Genomic DNA, 18,599 nt, shown 5'->3' on the forward strand with positions numbered 1-18,599 from the left:
ACTGTAGACCTGTCCGCCACAGGCCTCCTTTATGGAATGCAACTGAGGCAAACACAAAGTTCAATTACAGAAGCTGTGTCTTCTGTGTTTCACTTTAAAATGTGAGCACAGTGTTGTATTTTGGTGAACTGAATCATATTTTCAGCAAGGTACAGAAGGTACTCTTCGAATCATGCAACAATGTATGTGTCTGAATATTCATGTGTTGGATTCCTCCAAGCAGAAGCACCTCTAGCTGGGCTGAACCACCATCAACATGTACATTTGTACAGATGCTTCATTTTTAAACCTTACCAGTGTTTTGACCCTGCCAGCTCATTCTTGCTCCTGGCGGCCCCGGAGGGGTGTGGCTGTGTAGCTGGTGTCCCATCTACAACTGAACATACGGGACACATGGTCAGTGACTTGTCCAAGGTAGCAAGTAGCAAGGCCAGAAGTAGGTCTTAAGCCTAGCAGGTTGGCCCTTGGCTGGGTGCCTGGGCAGGGGATGAGCTGTGGTTTCCTGGAGTTTCATCATCCGTCCCTCTATTTCTGGGCAAGGAACTTTCCACGGACTTCTATGCCGACCCAGAGAGTTCGGCGCTAATGCAGCCATGAAGGGAAGGTTCTGAGGAGGGAGGGTGCCACACAGGTAGCGGTTGGGGTGAGCCTGGGAAAGCAGGTGAGGCCGGTGGCGTGCAGGAAGGGTGTCTGCTGCCCTCTCAGCCTCTTAGCCAGCACCCCCCCCCCCCAGCTGGCTTGGAGAAGGGAGGGAGGAGCCACACTGCGGAGGTGGCTGTGGGGAGGAAATGGAGCACATTCACAGCCGTTCTGCCAACTGCTGCTCACCCTTATGAATTATGGGACAATCGCATAATTGCTTTTGTGGAAGTCGAGCAGCGCAGCCTCTGCCCACCCTGTGCTCCCCATTATCCCTGCCCTTATGGACAGTGATTCCGAAGCCCTGGGGAAGAACCATGAAGGCCCGGCCCCCCTTCTGCTCCCCGAGAGTGCTGGGGAGCTCTTTCCCCCTTGCCCACTGCTGCCCACCGGGCCCCAGGAGGGTTGTTAGATTTATCAGGATCAAAACACAAAACCGCCACTTAACTGGGAATTTCAGATGAATAACAAAGACTTTGGAGGTAAGTTATGCCAGGCTATATCGGAGACATAGTTAAAAACTATTATTTCTCTGAAATTCCCATTTAACCGGGAGTCCTGTATGTTATCCAGCAACCCTACCTTGAGGGGAAACTGAGGCCCTTTCACTGATTGTCCAGATCTCCCAAACACACACACACACACACACACACACACACACACGGGCCTTAGTAAGTCTCAGGCCTCACAGTTCTGGCTTAGGGAGCTCCAGCCAGCCCTGCCCCAGCGGGGTCTGCCACCAGGGGGAGGGAGGAAGGGAGAGGGGGAAAGAGAAAGAGAAGCTCAGAAGACAAGGGTGTTGGGGGAGGGGGCTGGGAGCTTGGCCCAGCGGAGTCTGTAGGCAACTGAGCTCCAGGGGCAGATGGGAGCCCCAACACGACAAATGTGCCTTCCGGGCTGGGAGGGCCCGCCAACAGGGCCCTGCATTCAGACCGGAGGAAGAGTAATCAGAAAGACTTCCCTGAGCTCCCCCGTGCCTGGCGAGGCCGGTAGCCGAGGCCCCTCCCCGGCAGAGGCTGGCTTCGGCCCTGGTGTCTGCACAAAGACAGGATTCAGACCCAGGACCAACCAGGAGCCGGCTCCCAGGGAAAACAGAAAGCTCCAGCTCGCTTGGCCCTTCAGGGTGTCATTCAGCAGAGAGCCCACAATGTGCCATGCAGAGTGCTGAGGCCACAACATGGTCCCTGTGCCTTAGGACTCTTGTCTACAATCAACTTGGGTGAGGTTCCATTTACATGAAACTAAACGCAGTCATTCTGTGGGTGCTTTCGATGGGGACCGATGACCACGCGAGCCTGTGGAACCACCATCCCAGACAAGAGATACCGAATTTTTCCATCCGCCCACCCTGTCTGGCGGCCATTTTAGAGACTAGTGCTTAAATGCCGGCCACAGCCGGGGAAGCCTTCTTTACTTCCTGAGGCAGAATGCTGTCCTCATAACCCCTGTGCCTCAGAAAGTCTTCCCTTGAGACATTTGTCCCTATTTTTTCACTAGTTTGTTCCGCTTCTCTTCTTCCTGTCAGGCTGGGTCTCCTCAGTGGTGGGCCTAGGTCTTTTTTTCCTCTCTGTATCTCCAGGGCATAAAAACATGGGGCCCGAATGAATGCCTGTTGAATGCTCAGCCAAAGACTATACTGGGCCAGCAGAATTCCAAGTCATGATAACATAACTTCATATAGATGTTTCTGATCTTAAATGTCCCTCGGGATCATTACAGATCTAGAGAATATGATAAGTGACATTTGTGGCCTCCTTTCTGCAAGCCAGGGACTAGTCAAGGCATTTCTCGGTAACACAGTAGGACTGAGGTAAGAACTAGTGTTGTTACCCCCATTTTAGAGAAGGGGTCCAGGTTACCCTGACCTGACCAAAGGTGGGAGCTGGTGTTCGAGCCCAGGTAGCTGGGCCAGAGATGCCCCACTTCTGTTTGAGAGAAGAACATGGTAGAGATTTGGAAGAAATTTTTTTTCCTGGTTTTGTTTTTAATTGTATGGTTTCCTCTGAAATGTACAATTATTATAGGACATAATTACCTGCAAATATGAGATACAGGCTACATGATTATATGATGGTCAAGGAACTGATAAATGCCTGGGAAAACTAGAAGGGAAGATTTTAGGGGGAAAAAAACCCCAATTGAGATATGACTGAGTTTATAGACAGTAACAGCTGTTCTTTTTAGAAAATTAAATTGATTTTTTTTTTCTTTTTTTTTTTTCTTCTCAAAGAGTTTCTGCTTCCTCAAGAAATGTTTCCTCTTTGCTATGTGCTCCAAGGCAAGCTTTGGGTATGTGATTAACATCCTCAGACTGATGTCCCCAAAACAAAAGGCTAGGCCATTAGGAATCAGAAGCTTTTTCTTTTTCCCCTCCATCCTCGATATCTAGCTTGTGACCCAAACTTGTCATTTCTACTTACCCCTAAGTTGTCTGCCTCTCCCCATTTCTCCTGCCCCTTCTGCAGGAGCCCCTCCTCATGGCGCCCCTAGTCTTGCCCCAAAGCCTCCTCTAGGGGGGTGTTCTCATCCCAATCAGCCCTGCTCTACCCTGTCCCCTAGGGTAAGTCCCCAGACTTGTGTCCACATGGCCTCCGACTTCCAAACCTTCCAGCACTCCCCACCGCTAAAAGCTTCAAGGGCAAGGGCCTCCAGAGGGCCACAGCCTGGAACCAGTACTATCCGCTGGCACATTTCTTTCCTCAGTAACCACAGTGGTAGCCACAAGAGTTTATCATTTTTTAGGCACATCACTCTCCTGGCATCCACTTCTGGACCATTACTCATGCTGTTCCCTCTGCCAGGAATACATTAAATCTCACTTGCAACCTCACAGCCACCTTAGGTCACAGTCGTCATTGCACAGATGCTAAGATAGAAGGTTCTGGAGTCAGACTGCCCAGGGCCGTCTTCTTGGCCGTGCAACTTGCAGAGTCACCTCGGGCCGGCCCCGGGGTTGGTCTGATGTTCTGCTGCTGCCATCAAGAGGTTTGGTCAGTTTGGAAGAATGTCGCTGGGCTCACAAATTACTAGGTTTTTTTTTAAAGATTTTACTTATTTATTTGACAGAGGGAGATCACAAGTAGGCAGAGAGGCAGGCAGAGAGAGAGGAGGAAGCAGGCTCCCCGCTAAGCAGAGAGCCCGATGTGGGGCTCTATCCCAGGACCCTGGGATCATGACCTGAGCCGAAGGCAGATGCTTAAGCCACTGAGCCACCCAGGCACCCCTGGGCTCACAAATCATGTAGTTGGTCCCGATTCTAATGCTGAGAAGCTGTAAGACTGTATGATGAGGATAGTGGCGAAGGGCTTAGAATGGGAAAGGGTGGGCTGCATGGAAATAGATCAATACACGGGGCCTCCCATGATCCCCATCTCACCCCGGAGGAAACAGGGGCTCAGCGACTGGGTGAGCCGCCCACAGCTGTCACATGACAAAGTGACGAAAGGCACTTTCACTTCCCGTGTGAATGTGAACTTTCCTGCCTAGCCTGGTCTCTTCTCAGCACATGGTCACATGGGCTTCTGCGGTATTAACTAGGTGACAGTGAGCAAGGCCTGGCCAGACCTCTTTTACTCCTTTTTCATCAGCCTTGAAAGCAAGCAGAGCACAGAGCTGGTCTTTTTCAGGTTTGATAAGTGAGGACAGACTAAACAAGGGACTAGCCCAAAGGCCCAAACCCAACAGGGGCTTCACTGAGACCAAGATGACAGCAGCAGAGTCTGGGGCCCCGGGAAGCCCATTCATCACGCCTGTTTCTCTTTGGTCTGGAGCCAGAACACTCTTTCTTCTGCAGGAGACACTGCGGGACTGGGCAAGGCTTCGTCTGCAGGCGTGGGGGGGGGGGGGGGCTCTTGCCCCTTCCTGCAGCTCCCAGGCGCCCTGGAGGGAGGGAGCAGGGAGCGCCCGGTGCCACCGAGAGCAGCTTTCAGCCATCCCGCAGCACTGACCGCTCAGCGCCAGGATTTCTGGTGGCCACAAGGAGACAGCGCTATCGCCATGGTCAGAGTCAAGCACTCGTTCATCTAATCCCACATTCACGCTTGCTAGGGAGAAGGGCTTCCGCTCCGCCCCCGGCCAGTAACTTGCCTCGGGGCTGAGGTCGGCTGCAGTAAGTGCTCAAAGCCAGATGCTGTGACAGCTCAGAGAGAAAGCCCGCGGTCTGGAAAGGGCCAGAATAAAGCCTCCGCCCCCCCCCCCCACGCGGCCGAAATGTGCACTGAGACCTAAAGGCGGTGAAGGAGGAGGAGGCCTAACTACCGCCTGCCCCCCACGCCACCCGCCGCAGTTCCGTTTTCCTCTGGTCTCCCCTCCGGGCTAAGGACCCTTGTGATGGCTCGCCCCTGCCCTCCCCCAACAGACGGACATGTGGGGCACGGTGGGGCGTGGGGGGGGAGTAGTAGTGTGCCCACCGCACCCATTTCACAGGTTGCTTTACTCCGTGGCCTTCAGCAGTCGGTTCCAGGCCTTCTGAGCCAGGAGAGGCTTCTCATCCCCACCCTGCCCTTCCCCGAAGTTGCATCTGCAAAAATGCTTTAAAAATGGCAAAGCCCTGGGTAAAAACACCTGACCTTGCTTTATGCTCAGCTTCAGTCCGGGTCCTATCCCTCTGCCCCTGTGCTCACTTTCTCCGATTGAGTCTTGGGTTTATTTGCAATGTGCTCAAGGCTAAGGGGTCTACACTAGCTAGCGGGTGTGCGGATTTGATTAACGCGAGAGCCGAGGCCGCCGGTCTCGCAGTGACCCTCTGTCTCCGCGGCACATTGACATCACCTGGGGATCTTTCCAGACTCCAGGCGCCCAGGTGGTATCCAGGGCAGATCATCGGAACCTGGGGAGCGGCCCTGGCACCCACACGCGCAGGAAACTCCCTGGTGGTTTCCAGGTGCAGCCGAGGGCCGAGCGGCCCGGGAGGTTTACTTCGCTCGCTCCCACCTTGCGTTGCTGTTTCTTGGATTTTCTGTTGTTTTAACAGCCTTTGGGAAGAAGCATTGTAACCGATGGCCCTGGTTCGAGGGAGGTGAAAAGGACTCGGAGTTTTTGGTTTTTTTGTTTTTTGTTTTTTTCTTGATGTTTCAAGGATTAAGAAACCTCCCACCTAGAAAACCAGTTCTCCCAGCCTCGTGTGACATCACTCGGAGCCAATAGAAGACTTCCACTGGAGTTTACCAGTTCATGTCTAAATTGATTAAGCCTGGACGTGGCTGGACAAACAGTGTAGGATTAGGGCCCCCCCAAACTGTTTTTATTTTATTCTTAATTAGAGAGAGTTCATTCTCTGATTTGCAGTAGCCCCAACCTTTACTGAGCTCTCTTAGTCCCAACACGTTTGCTCCAAGGCTGTCCTGCTGCTTGGAGGAAAATGGGGGCCCCCCTCCGCAAGCCGGTGACAGGCTGGTGTCCGAGGCAACAATGGGCCCTGAACGCTCTGCGAAGCGAAAGCCGAAGCTTTAGGCAGAGTGTTGCTGCCCCCTATCGGCAGCAGCGAGTAATGGCTGCGGATACCCCGGAAAGACTCGCAAGCCCCCTCACGGCGGCGGCAATTCCTAGCCGGATGGTCCCCGGAGGTGGCTGTGACCTTGGCTAGCGGGGCCAGAGGCAGAAAGGGTTTGGCCCTCAGATGTAGCAGGTGGGGGTCATGAGATGGGAGAGATGCGCTCGCCTACTAGCGTACATGATCTTTGAGCCGCGTTCACGTGCCTCTTCAACGAGCCTTCCTTTTGTAAGTTTCCTATACTGTGTTCAGATTCATTCCCCATGGGAAATTTGTGGCGTGGCACACTGGGAAGGTGTGCAAAGCCGTTCTGATGAGCTGGAGGAGCGGGGAGACCAGAAGCCAACCTGTTGCCCTTTAAGCATCCTTCAGCAGGTGTTCGCCCTCAACGTTACTCAGCGGGACATCATTAAAAACACATTCATTGGGTTTCAAGATAGTGCCCTCAGGAAAGCGTGGAACTCTCTGAAAAGGTTAATGTGTGTGTCATTTATATAAAGATGCTATTATTAGTGCTAATTGGTGATAGTGATAGTTATTGGATCAATCACCTTCTGGAATTTTATTCCAACTTTTTTTTAACAGCTGCTAGCCAAGATTCACTGTACTTGATACTCTGGGGGATACTGTAGCTAGGAGTAAATTGTGGTCCCTGCGTTCAAGGAATTTATCATCTTGTCGGGGAGGGAGATGAGATTACTGTGTCCGAGACAGAGCAAAGAAGCGCACTGGTAGAGGAGCAAAGTGCTCTCCGCCCTGGAGAAGGAAACCATTGATACTGAGTGTGCTCCATGGCTGATGTTTACACCGGTGGTTCTCAGAGTGTCTGTCCCCAACCAGCACCAGCACCTGGGAACTTGTCAGAAATGCAAATTCTCAGGCTTGCCCCAGGCCTTTTTTTTTTTTTTTTTTTTTAAGATTTTTGTTTATTTGAGAGAGAGTGCTACTGAGAGAGAGCACTGGGAGGTGGGGAGGCTGAGAGCAGAGGCAGAGGGAGAAGCAGGCTCCCTGCTCTGAGCTGGACGCAGGGCTCGATCCCAGGATTGCGAGATCATGACCCGAGCGGAAGGCAGACGCTTCATCCACTGAGCTCCCCAGGTTCACCTCCTCCCACCCGAAACTATTTTAAGAGCCCTCCAGCTGATGGACACACCAAAGTTTAAGAACCACTGCTTCAAAGAGAAGGTGATATAAGATAAAAAGAGGCCTCAAAAGACACACGGTACTTTTCTAATGAAGGCATGGCCAGAGGGCATTGATGCTCATGAACGCTTACATTGGCATTGTGCATTTCACCCTGTAACCTTTACAACAGCAGGACAAGAGACAGAGGAGGAAGTGCAAGAAGTTTAGGTTTGGAGGCAAGTAAGAACTGGGTACAAATCCTTATTCTGACACAAAGCTCTGTCGGCTGGGACATGTCCCTTACCCTTCTGGAACCTGCTTTGTCACCTGTAAACGAGAACAGTGATATTCATTGGGCGGGGGGGGGGGGGTCGGTATAGATGAGATCGGATACATATAGAGAGTTGTTGCTCACCAAATGGCTATTATTTTATTTTGAGGACAGAGGGAGAGAATGTCAAGCGATTCCCCACTGAGTGTGGAGCCAGCTGCAGGGCTCCAACCCAGTGCTATAGGATCGCAGGGTTCTCGTGTCTTGGAGTCGAAGAATGAATCTCGCGGACACAAAAGGGTGAAGTGAAGTGAAAGTTTATGAAGCGAACGTGAGAGCAGAAAGGAAAGCAAAGAGCTCTCTAGAGGGAGACAGCGCCATGGGTTGCCACCTGGGGGCGTGTCACTGGCGGTCTTTTGTTGGGAACTGACCAGGAAGCCTGTGGCCTTGAGATTCTTGTGCCCTGTTGGTCTGAGCAAGGACAATCGGTAACACCCTTAGTGTCTTAATTCTTTGAGGTTTGGCCATTTTCTATGATTATCCTGTAACAGCCAAAGAAGACTACTCCCTCACACTTGGGGCCGCGCGGTCTGTTTTCTTATCTCCTGTTTTCTTAGGCTTCGAGCTTCTGCCTGCCAGAATAGTTTGAGTCCAGCCAGGGGTCCCCTACCTCTCTCTGCCTACACTTAACCCTTCCCTTATTCACCAGGCCCCTGAGATCAAGTCCTGAGCCGAAACCAAGTCAGACGCTTAACCTACTGTGCCATCCAGGTGCCCCGTATTTATTATTTTTATAATCCCCTATTGGCCATGAGAAAACCCAAGCTTTATTGTGGACGTGAGGCTACCACTTGGGTTCCTGGAGACTCTCAGTCCTGGGCTGGTTTCTTCACCCCCCAGTTTTCACTACAGATGGGTTCTCTACAAATGCCTTCTTGCCATTCATGGATTTGTTTGCACTTCTGGGGTTACCCCAGGTGGAACTATGGAGGCTCCACTGGGTCGGTGTGCAAATGGCGGCCACTAAGGCAGAGCTGGAGCAGATGGAATTGAATCAAGAAGTACTGGGGGGACACCTGGGTGACTCAGTGGGTTAAGCCTCTGCCTTTGGCTCAGGTCGTGATCTCAGGGTCCTGGGATCAAGCCCCACATTGGGCTCCCCACTCATTGGGGAGCCTGCTTCTCCCTCTCCCTCTGCTGCTGCTCCTGCTCATGCTCTCTTTCTAGTAAATAAATAAATCTTTAAAGGAAATTGCATTCACTTAGTATCTTAATATCTACTAATCAGTCAATTATGACCATCTTTATGTAGATAGTTCTCCACGTGTATCTGTATGTGTACATTAAACATACCTGTACACATTTCAAAGTGGCTTGTGATCCTGTACACATTTCAAAGTGGTTTGTGATGCAAGCAGTATTGCTGAAGTATCCAGACTTGGTTGGGTTGGGGTTGCTGATTTAATGGTGGAAATTCTTTCAAGATCAGAGACTAACCGCTGTAGTTGTTCCCACTGGATTTAACATCTTCGAAGCCACGATATTCCTTACATCCCTAGAGAGCTCGTTCAGCCACAGCCAAGGTTAGCCCAATCAATGGAAGCATCGTGTCTGTTTTCAGTTCACGTCAAGTACAAAAATTACCCTTTATATGGCTACTAATGTTTTAGAAATGAACATGAACCACCTCGTCCTAAGGAAGAATCTATCATTTTAGTTTCATTATTTACTGCTTCTGACTTATGATCGGCTTTATTGTCACTCCTCTCTTTAGAAACAACAGTGTCCCCTCTGGAGACCTAGTAGGCCTAGTTCAAGGAGCCAGTGACTGGGCTCACATGCCTCAAGGCATGTGGCCTTAATTATTATTTCTTTCTGCTTTTATTTTATTTCTTTGAGAGAGAAAGAGCATGAGAGAGTGGGAGAAGCAGACTCCCGACTGAGCAGGGAGCCTGATGCAAGACTTGATCCCAGGACCCTGAGATCATGACCTGAGCTGAAGGCAGATGCCTAACCGACTGAGCCACCCAGGTGCCCTTTCCTTCTGTTTTTAAAACAGAACAATTCATGTCAGGGGCTTACCAGGTTGACTGACTCTCTGTTCAGCCTTTAAACCAGCATTTCCAAAGAGAAAGAGAGAACATTAATTCCAGCAGGAGACTTGCAAAAAAAAGGAAAAAAAAAAAAAAAAAGGAATCCATGGTCAAACAAATTCGCAGCACAGTGTCATGTCGCTCCCTCTTGGAGATCACAATGTCTGTTACCAATACTGTAATAACCAAGCGGTTCCCAAACTTATTTGACCTCAGAAACATTTTTGGTGGAGTGCTTACTGACATGGTATGGGATTAACTTGGGGAAACTTTGCTTCGAATGGGGCCATAGAACCTGCAAACTACCCCATGCTGATACAGTCAGGAACCACCTCCCGTGAGCCTGATTTCAGACTCACTGTTATGACATAATTATTTATGGACCATCACATGATCTCTATAGAATTGTAACCAACTTCTGTTTCATGACCTCTTCCCTCGGCTTCTTCTTTGTCTGTACTATACTTGGTCTGAACCACAGCACAACATTCAGATAAGAAAGCAAATGACTTGTGCCCAGGTTCGGAGCCTCATGGAATCAGCATCATGACCTCCAAGGTTTTTGGCGCTGTGTAGTACCCAAGAGACAACCGCCATGCTTGCTGCTGGAAGTGGGACAGGGGAAAAGGAAGGAGGAAGAAGCGCTGCCTCCCTGCATAGAGGCCACAATGTGACAGTTGACAGTGTGACCTCCTCCTCATACCACATCTGTCCTAGTGTATAGCTCGAGAAGTCTCTGTGAACCTTCATTCCAGCGATCACTTGAAAAGTATTTGTTGAGAACCCTTATTGTGCATCGAGCATAGTAATCCATATTGGGGACTCAGTGATGGGCAAAAGGTAACATCCCTCACCTCTGAAGCCTACAGTCTACTGGACCACCATGTGTTAATTCCACTCCATCCATCCATTTTGCTATTGTCTACCCAAACAAATTTGGGATAAATGCTAAGATGATAATATAAGGAGACCCCCCCCCCCCGGTGAAATTTGGAATTTAGGGGAAAGGTTCTCTACATGACATTGAACCTCTTCCAGTAGGATGAAGGGAATGAGCTAAGCAAAGCCAGGGGGAAGAGGTGACTCAGGGCAGTGGCATGTGTGGGCGCTGAGGCAAGGGAACTGGGTGTGTTCTCAGCATGAACTGAAGGCTAGTGATAGGGATGCTTAGAGCGGAGGAGGGGCAGGAAACGGGAGGCCACAGAGGGCCTTGGGCATCTGATTCGGGAGTTATGGTTTTAGACTTAATTCAGAAGTCACACCTTCTACAAGAATCACCCTGTCTGCTGGCACTGGATTGGAGGGGCCCGTTGGATCCCAGGAAGCCAGTGGGAAACGCTGGCCAGGACAAGGGGTGTCCACCATAGAGGTGGAGATGGAGGATGGGTGGGAAAGAAATTTAGGAGGTTGAATCCCAAGTGCTTGATGGATGGTTGGGTGCGGAGTGAGATGAAACAGGCAGCAAGGAGCCTCAGGTTTCCGGCTCAGGCCACTGCATTTGGGGCTTTTCTTGCAAACGCAGACATGACTCTTAATCATCTCTGCTCTTCTGGTGTTATCATTACTGAGATAAGTGGGGAGTTATCACTAAAATAGTCCAGATACAACATCAAAGGAGAGGAAGACTGGGAAGATAAGACAGAGGGGTCTTTTCTTTCTAATCCTAGAAATGCATTTCTCACTGGAAAAGAAATAAAAAGGCTCAAACAAGCTTCCCAGTGGCAAAATTCTGCTATTATAAGTGGCATTTTGGTTTGTTTTTCCGTTAATATCTTGTGAATTTGAAATCTAGTCTCCTCTCTTTGTACACTGGAGAGACATTTATAAAGATAATTTTCCATTTTGGGTCATTAACGCAGGAAGTCCTGAGATGTCCCCTTCGGGTCCAACACAGTTATTTCCTGCCTTGTATCCTCCAAGACAACATGATGGCCCCATTGATGGGTAAGACACGGGCCTTTATCAATTGTCCCATTTCCTAAAGGCACTCAAGAGCAGAGGGGAAGAGAACACCACTATGTGACCTTCTTTTGTACTCATTGGAAATAATGGCCATTATTATGGCTCTAAGTTCAAGGATAATGACAGTGGGAACCTGGCCATATCACCAGAACAGCTTTATTAATAGCTGAGAGGGAAATTGCCTTTATGCTTTCAACAATCATAAATGACTTTCCTATTCACAAGGGCATTTTCAACTTTCATGGAATTCTGAGTAACTTCAAAAGAAGTAAAGCCATGGTTGTTATGGGTTGAACTGTGTCCCCTGACCCCCCTCAAATTTTATGTCTAAGTCTTAACCTGTAGTGTCTCAGAATGTGACCTCTGTTGAAAATAGGGCTATTGCAGATGGTCTTGGTTAAGATGAAGCATCACTAGAGTAGGATGGACCCTTTATTTTTTTTTAAAGCTTTTATTTATTTATTTATATGACATAGAGAGAGAGATCACAAGCAGACAGAGATGCAGGCAGAGAGAGAGGGGGAAGCAGGCTCCCCGCTGAGCAGAGAGCCCGATGCGGGGCTCTATCCCAGGACCCTGAGATCATGACCTGAGCTGAAGGCAGAGGCTCAACCGACTGAGCCACCCAGGTGCCCCTAGGATGGACCCTCAATCCAATATGGCTAGTGTCCATATAAGAAGAGGAGAGAGAGGTGGAAGGAAGACAGCCATGTGACATTGGAGGCAGAGACTGGAACGATGTATCTACGAACCAAAGAACACCAAAGATTGTCAGCAAACACCAGAAGCTAGAAGAGGCAAGGAGGGACTCTCCCATCAAAGTTTCAGAGGGATCATGGCCCTGCAGATACCTGGATTTCAGAGTTCTAGCCTCTAGAACCATGAGACAATAAACTTTTATTGTTTTAAGCCACCTAGTTTGTGGGACTTTGCTATGGTGGTCCTAGGAAACTAATACAGTTGTAATATTTTGAAAATACGTTGGAGGAGAAAACTGTAATCTTCACTAATTTTTTATTCTGTCAACAGAACACTACCAAAGCATGTGAGACTTTACTAGTAATCTGTAATTACTAAAGCTACTGAAAATTCTACCTTTTTCTTTTACTAAAACAATCAGGAAACAAATGAATGAGCTTTGACCAGACAACAAATGAATGTGACCTCAACAGGAATGAGCTGTAACTTACCCCCCCAACACCATTCTTTTGAGGCTTTACTTTCCTGGAATGATCCTGCTTTTATATATTTGTCCCCATGCCTCAACAAACTCAAGCACAAATATCTTCCTATAAACATCATGGGCGGGGTGCCTGGGTGGCTCAGTGGGTTAAAGCCTCTGCCTTCGGCTCAGGTCATGATCCCAGGGTCCTGGGATTGAGCCCTGCATCGGGCTCTCTGCTCAGTGGGGAGCCTGCTTCCCCTCTCTCTCTGCCTGCCTCTCTGCCTACTTGTTATTTCTGTCTGTCAAATAAATAAACAAAATCTTTAAAAAAGTAAAAATTAAAAAAATAAACATCATGGGGACAAAACAGGGTCCAGTGTGACAGAGCTAAAACTGTCCTTGGCAAACTTGTGCTGATTTCCACTTTGTCCTTCCTAAATAACCCTATGACCTACCATTTTGTTCAGTTCAGGTTTTTTGTTTGTTTGTTTGTTTGTTTGTTTGAGAGAGAGAGAGAGAGAGAACACGAGTGGAGGCAGAGGAAGAGCGAGAATCTCAAGCAGACCCCGCTCTCAACGCAGAGCCCGACGCAGGGCTTGATCCCTGGACCCTGAGATCATGACCTAAGCCAAAAATCAAGAGTTGGACACTTAACTGACAGAACCACCCAGGTGGCCCCATGTTGCTCAGTTCCTTAAAAACACATCATTAAAGATAACTCACCCTGCAAGATTCTGATGGATGATGCAGTAGGGATTTTTCTTCCTTTCCTTTTGAAGCGAGTTTTTTTGAGCTTGGCTAATTTCCAGCTATTCTCAGGTAAATTTCCTAAGGTATCTTTTTAAGATTCATACCTGTAGTGGAGGGAAGGTGCCATAAACTGTGGCAGAGGAACCATGGGGGGCAGTAGAGGTGGCAGCAAAAGCCGAAGTTGTTTCATTTGGGACAGTTGCATAAAGGGCACCAACAGGTAGGTGTTCTGACTTTGTCTTCTAAGTGGGGGGTAAAGATAGAATTAATTTCTCTATTAATAATTACTTTAATATATAAACATCATCAAAACTTTTACCCTTTTGTTTTGTTTTGTTTTTTTAGATTTTATTTGCTTGACACACATACACACAGAGCACAAGCAGGGCAAGTGGCAGGCAGAGGGAGAGGGAGAAGCAGGCTCCCTGCAGAGCAGGGAGCTTGACACCAGGCTGGATCCCAGGACCCTGAGATCATGACCTAAGCTGAGTGCAGATGCTTAACCCACTGAGCCACCCAGGCGCCCCATGCCCTTTGGTTTTTACCAAAGATTTTTTTTTTAAGTATTCACAAAAAACCCAGTGTAGATGGCAATTTATTTTACATCATAGATCTAGTTCCCTACTGTATATTTATCGTATGCTCATATCATATGAAATGAAGTATTTCTAATCATTCAAGATTTATAGCAATGGCAACCAACAGATACTTCAAATGCTTCTAACTTGGTTGCGTACTTTTTAAAAAAGTGGTTAAGAAATAAAAAACACCTGGGGCACCTGGGTGGCTCAGTGGGTTAAGCCGCTGCCTTCGATTCAGGTCATGATCCCAGGGTCATGGGATCGAGCCCCGCATCGGGCTCTCTGCTCAGCAGGGAGCCTGCTTCCTTCTCTCTCTCTGCCTGACTCTTTGCCTACTTGTGATCTCTGTCTGTCAAATAAATAAATAAAATCTTAAAAAAATAATAAAATAAAAAAAAATCTGAAAATATCCATCTTAGCCTTTAAATGGCATCTAAACCTTAGAGGTCAAATATTATACCCAATATTTAGAAAAGTAATTGCAAAAGGAAGACTAATGCAACCACAGCATAATGTAACCATGTAACCACGGGCATATGATAACCCTAAAGAGCAACTTAACAGCAGAGCCATGAGTTAGAATTACAACAGTTCTTAGATATTGAAAAGAAGGTGCAGTGAGCCAACTCTTAAGCTGGCCCACAATAATCCCCGCCTCCTGGTATTCACAATCTATGACCAAGATGGCAGGCCAACTGCCGCCATCTTGGTCATAGACTAATTTACCTGGACTGAAATGGTCACTCCCACGGAGCTGTCAGGACCTGTGATTTACTTCTAATAAACCGCATGTGGCCCAGGTGAGGGGCTATCACTTCCCTGATTAGATTACCAAAGGTGGTGGCTTCCATCTTGCTAGCAACCTCTCTCTCTTGCCGGCTTGGATGAAGCAAGCTAGCAAGCTGTCCTGCAGGAGAGGTGCCTGTGGCTGGAAATGGAGAGCAGCCTTTAACCAACACTGCCAGAGGAACTGAATCCTGCAAACAACCACGTGAGTTTGAGCTTGGAAGTGGATCCTAAGCCTGGGAGATGCCTGTGGCCCTGACTGATGACACGTAGCTTACAGCCTTTAAGAGACGCTGAGCAGAGGACTCAGCCAAGCCTCGTCTGCATGCCTGACTAGAGACGGTAAGATCAGAGTGCGTTACCATAAGCCAGTAAGTCTGGGGGTAATTTGTTACACAGCAATAAATACCTAAGACAGAAGAGTAATTGCTTTGCATTTTTATTATGCTGGTGAGCCGTGGCTTAACATCCGTTAGTACTGTTTAATGGAATCAACATACAAATTGTTATAACGGGAATTGTTTTCCGTTAAGACTACGTTTTTCAGACTTTGCCAAAATAAGCCTTCCGCCTTGGGGTTGTCGGGCCATTGAAGGATGGAGCTCTTGCAGATCCTCTGCCGCAGCCTCAAATACTGAGAATGCTGTAACACGGGCTCCAGCAGAATAAATACGATCACATCCATGTTCTCTTCCATGAGCCGCTGCAAGGCCAAGTAGAATGCTGTTTTGAAGTTCCAGTTTTGAGCATATTCTTTGGTTAAGACGAATATAGTTTTCTTGCTTTGGTTTATGCTCTGCATGAGGTTATCGATGATGGCTAATCCAGGGTCCCAATCCCTCTCCTCTAAACACAGGAGCACATTTTTCCCTTCGCTCTCCTCTAGGTGGAAACGCAGTTCATTTATCACCCAGTCCGTAACCGACGCATCTTTGGTGTCGTAAGAAACATAGGCATCATAGAAAGTTTGGGATGTGGAAAGAGACCTGTAGCCTTTTACCTTAGCTAGACACACGTGGTAGATAAACCAAACATCCCAGTAAAACCAGTGGTGACCCAAGGCAGCCAACATCACGGTGATGGTGATTAAGGACGTGAAGAAACACAGCACTGCCGCGATGGTATCTGAAATACAGGTTGTTAGCTCCAGACTCATGATGCTCTTCCCTTTCTGATCCCCAGGACTAGAGCAGATCACGTCCGTCAGCCGAGGGATGGTGACATCCAGATTTTCGTCCATCCATCTTCGAAAATCTCCAATGTCACAGGTACAGTCAAAAGGGTTTCTATCTAGTTTCAAAATGGTTAAACTGGTGTTGGTCTTCGTTTGAAGCGTGGACTTGTTGATCATCTTCAGCAGGTTGGAACTCAAATCGAGGTGGATCAGACCGCTGGCTTCGGAAAGAAAGTTGGAGGGCAGGTGTGAAATCCTGTTTCGACGTAGTAGCAGCGTCCTCAGGGAAGGCGTGAATTTGGAGAGGCTGTTAGTTAAAGAGGATAGCCTGTTTCCACTCAAGTCCAGCAAGTGGAGATGTGGAAAGTGTTGGAGTAAAGTCCAGTTAAAGAAATTTAACATGTTATTATTTATGTATAGTTGGGTGAGACTCTGGGGCAAGTTCAAAAAAGCTTCGTTTGGGATAAGATGAAGGTTATTCAAGGACAAATCGAGCCGTGTCAGGTTCCTGAGACTTGTAAAAATTTTCCAGTACTTGTCACCTTCAGCATTCCACAAAATGTCAAGGTGGTTTCCTCTGAAAATTAATTCTTCTAGGGACATGCTTCTCAGGTCTTGCTCTGTTAAAGTATAAATGCCATTGTGGCTCAAGTTTAAAACTTTCAGTTGTGTTAAATTTTGAATAAATCCCAGGCGATGCGTCACCCCTGCTATTCGGAAGTAGTGTGCATTGTAGCTGAGATCTAGAACTTCTAACTCGGGTAGATCACTGAGAGCATTGTCATCGTCAAAGTCTAATCTATTGTTGGTCAGATCCAAATATTTGATATGCGGCACAGCTGAAAATTCAGTTCCATTTAACACTTGACCATTGCCATTTGAAGACAGATTTAAGCAGGCAATGTCATGAAAAGCTTCAAATTGCTCTCGCCCGATGAAGAAAATACTGTTCAGACTTAAATCTAAGGCTTTGCCATAAGCTGTGCATTGCGGCTTTATTAAAGGATGGGTATTATGATAAAAATTTGAATGTGGGTCAAACTCAAAATCTGCTGAGCGTGGCTTAAGCACATGACTTGGAGAGGAGTAACCATTTTCGTCATTTTGCTGGATATCATTTACCAAGGGTGATATTCGGTTTTCTGACAAGTAAATGATCGTCAGATTGGGGAAATCTTGGAAGAGGGTAAAATTAATTTGCTTAATAAAGTTGATGCCCAAGTTGATAGTCCTTAGATGTGGGAGACCCTTCAGGGGATGGAAATTTTTTGCTGTAAGTTCCTGGAACACGTAACCTCTTAAGTGCAGCGCCTGGAGCAGCTTAAGATTAGAGAAGTTTTGGGAAATATTAATATATTTTGGATATTTTGCCATTTTGTAGTTAAAAGATAAGTCAAGTATTTCCAAGGAGGGCAGTTTCATTAAAAATTCCCCAGAGGCTATTTCATCCACTAAGTAATTGAATTCCAAATGCAGAACCTTCAGCCTGGGCATATTCTCAAACCACGTTACGGGAATCTTCCGGAGAGAAGTGCTAGAGAGGTTTAGGTAGCGAAGTTCCGTCAGGTTTTGAAAAGCAAGAGGATGGATCTGAATTGAAGTGCCTCCTTCACAAGGTGTACAGGGAAATGGGGCGTTGAAACACCTCGGGCAGTTCCCACTTAAATCTAGGACTCTTAAATGTCTCAGTCCCTTGAAATCTTCCTGCTTGATGCTTTTAATCTTGGCATTGCTGAGATAAAGTTCTCTTAGGGAGTCTGGCAGCTTAAGTGGCACACAGATAAGCTTATTAAAAGACAGGGACAGCACCTGCAAATTCGTAAGACTTTCAAACGTTCCGTTTTCTATGTGAAAAGTTTTATTAACACAATTATTGCCGAAATAGCAGTTCCAGCTCAAGTAGAGCCTTTCCAGATTGGTAAGGCCAGAAGTGTTCTTTTTAGTTACCGAAATTATGTTGTTTTTAATGAGACTAAGTTCCTTCAAAGACCCTGGCAAGCCACCAGGTACTTGGTATAACTGGTTGTCTTCAAGCAGTAATTGCTTTAAGTTTTGTAGGTTGAGGAACGCCCCATCTGTGATATTCATGCCTTTTTTGTTTATATCAGGGTTTTCATTCAGGTGCTGTGGATTGCTATTGTGGTTTAGATTTATTTTAGTAAGATTCTGCAGCCCTTGAAATGATTCATTTGTTATGTGTGTAATGTAATTATCAGAGAGGTCTAGTGCTGTCACATACTTGCCCACGGTTTGGGGAACTTCTCTCAGTCGACGGCCGTTGCATTCTGCAATCACAGAGCCATTTTGTCTTTTCTCATCACAAGGATAGCTTCTAGAAAAATTTGCTTTATTGAAGAACTCGTAGGAATCAGAGATGAGCAGGAAAAGGCAGGTCAGAAACAAAGATGGGAGGGTCATGTTTTCCTAAGGAAAATCAAAAGCGGAGGCACAATGTTAGAGTAGCAGGCTTTACTAGGTAAATCATGACAAAAATAACAGCGCTTCATGGCACTGCGCATGGATTTTGAAGTATGAATTCTCTTAGCGATTAAACAAATTGTG

General features: G+C 47.4%; 2 protein-coding genes across 13 annotated transcripts in view; both read right to left on the minus strand.

Moving 5' to 3' along the window:
- TLR7 (toll like receptor 7) overlaps positions 1 to 18,599 on the minus strand; it is an 87,126-nt gene that overhangs the window by 19,686 nt on the left and 48,841 nt on the right. For 11 of the 12 annotated variants that reach the window (XM_082717081.1, XM_082717088.1, XM_082717079.1 and 8 more), the window contains one exon: positions 15,287 to 18,461. The gene's annotated coding sequence lies outside the window, so the exon portion shown is untranslated. Of the gene's footprint in view, positions 1 to 294; positions 377 to 15,286; positions 18,462 to 18,599 lie in introns of those variants that run through there. The other variant, XM_082717086.1, reaches the window with a different exon arrangement.
- Positions 15,287 to 18,455, minus strand: TLR8 (toll like receptor 8; the record flags this gene model as incomplete). Its single annotated transcript, XM_082717090.1, has 1 exon — positions 15,287 to 18,455. The coding sequence occupies one exon, from the start codon at positions 18,453 to 18,455 to the stop codon at positions 15,336 to 15,338; it is 3,120 nt and encodes a 1,039-aa protein (XP_082573216.1). The 3' UTR covers positions 15,287 to 15,335.

Source organism: Mustela nivalis (assembly GCF_964662115.1).
Source record: "Mustela nivalis genome assembly, chromosome: X".
NCBI classification, from domain to species: Eukaryota; Metazoa; Chordata; class Mammalia; order Carnivora; family Mustelidae; genus Mustela; species Mustela nivalis.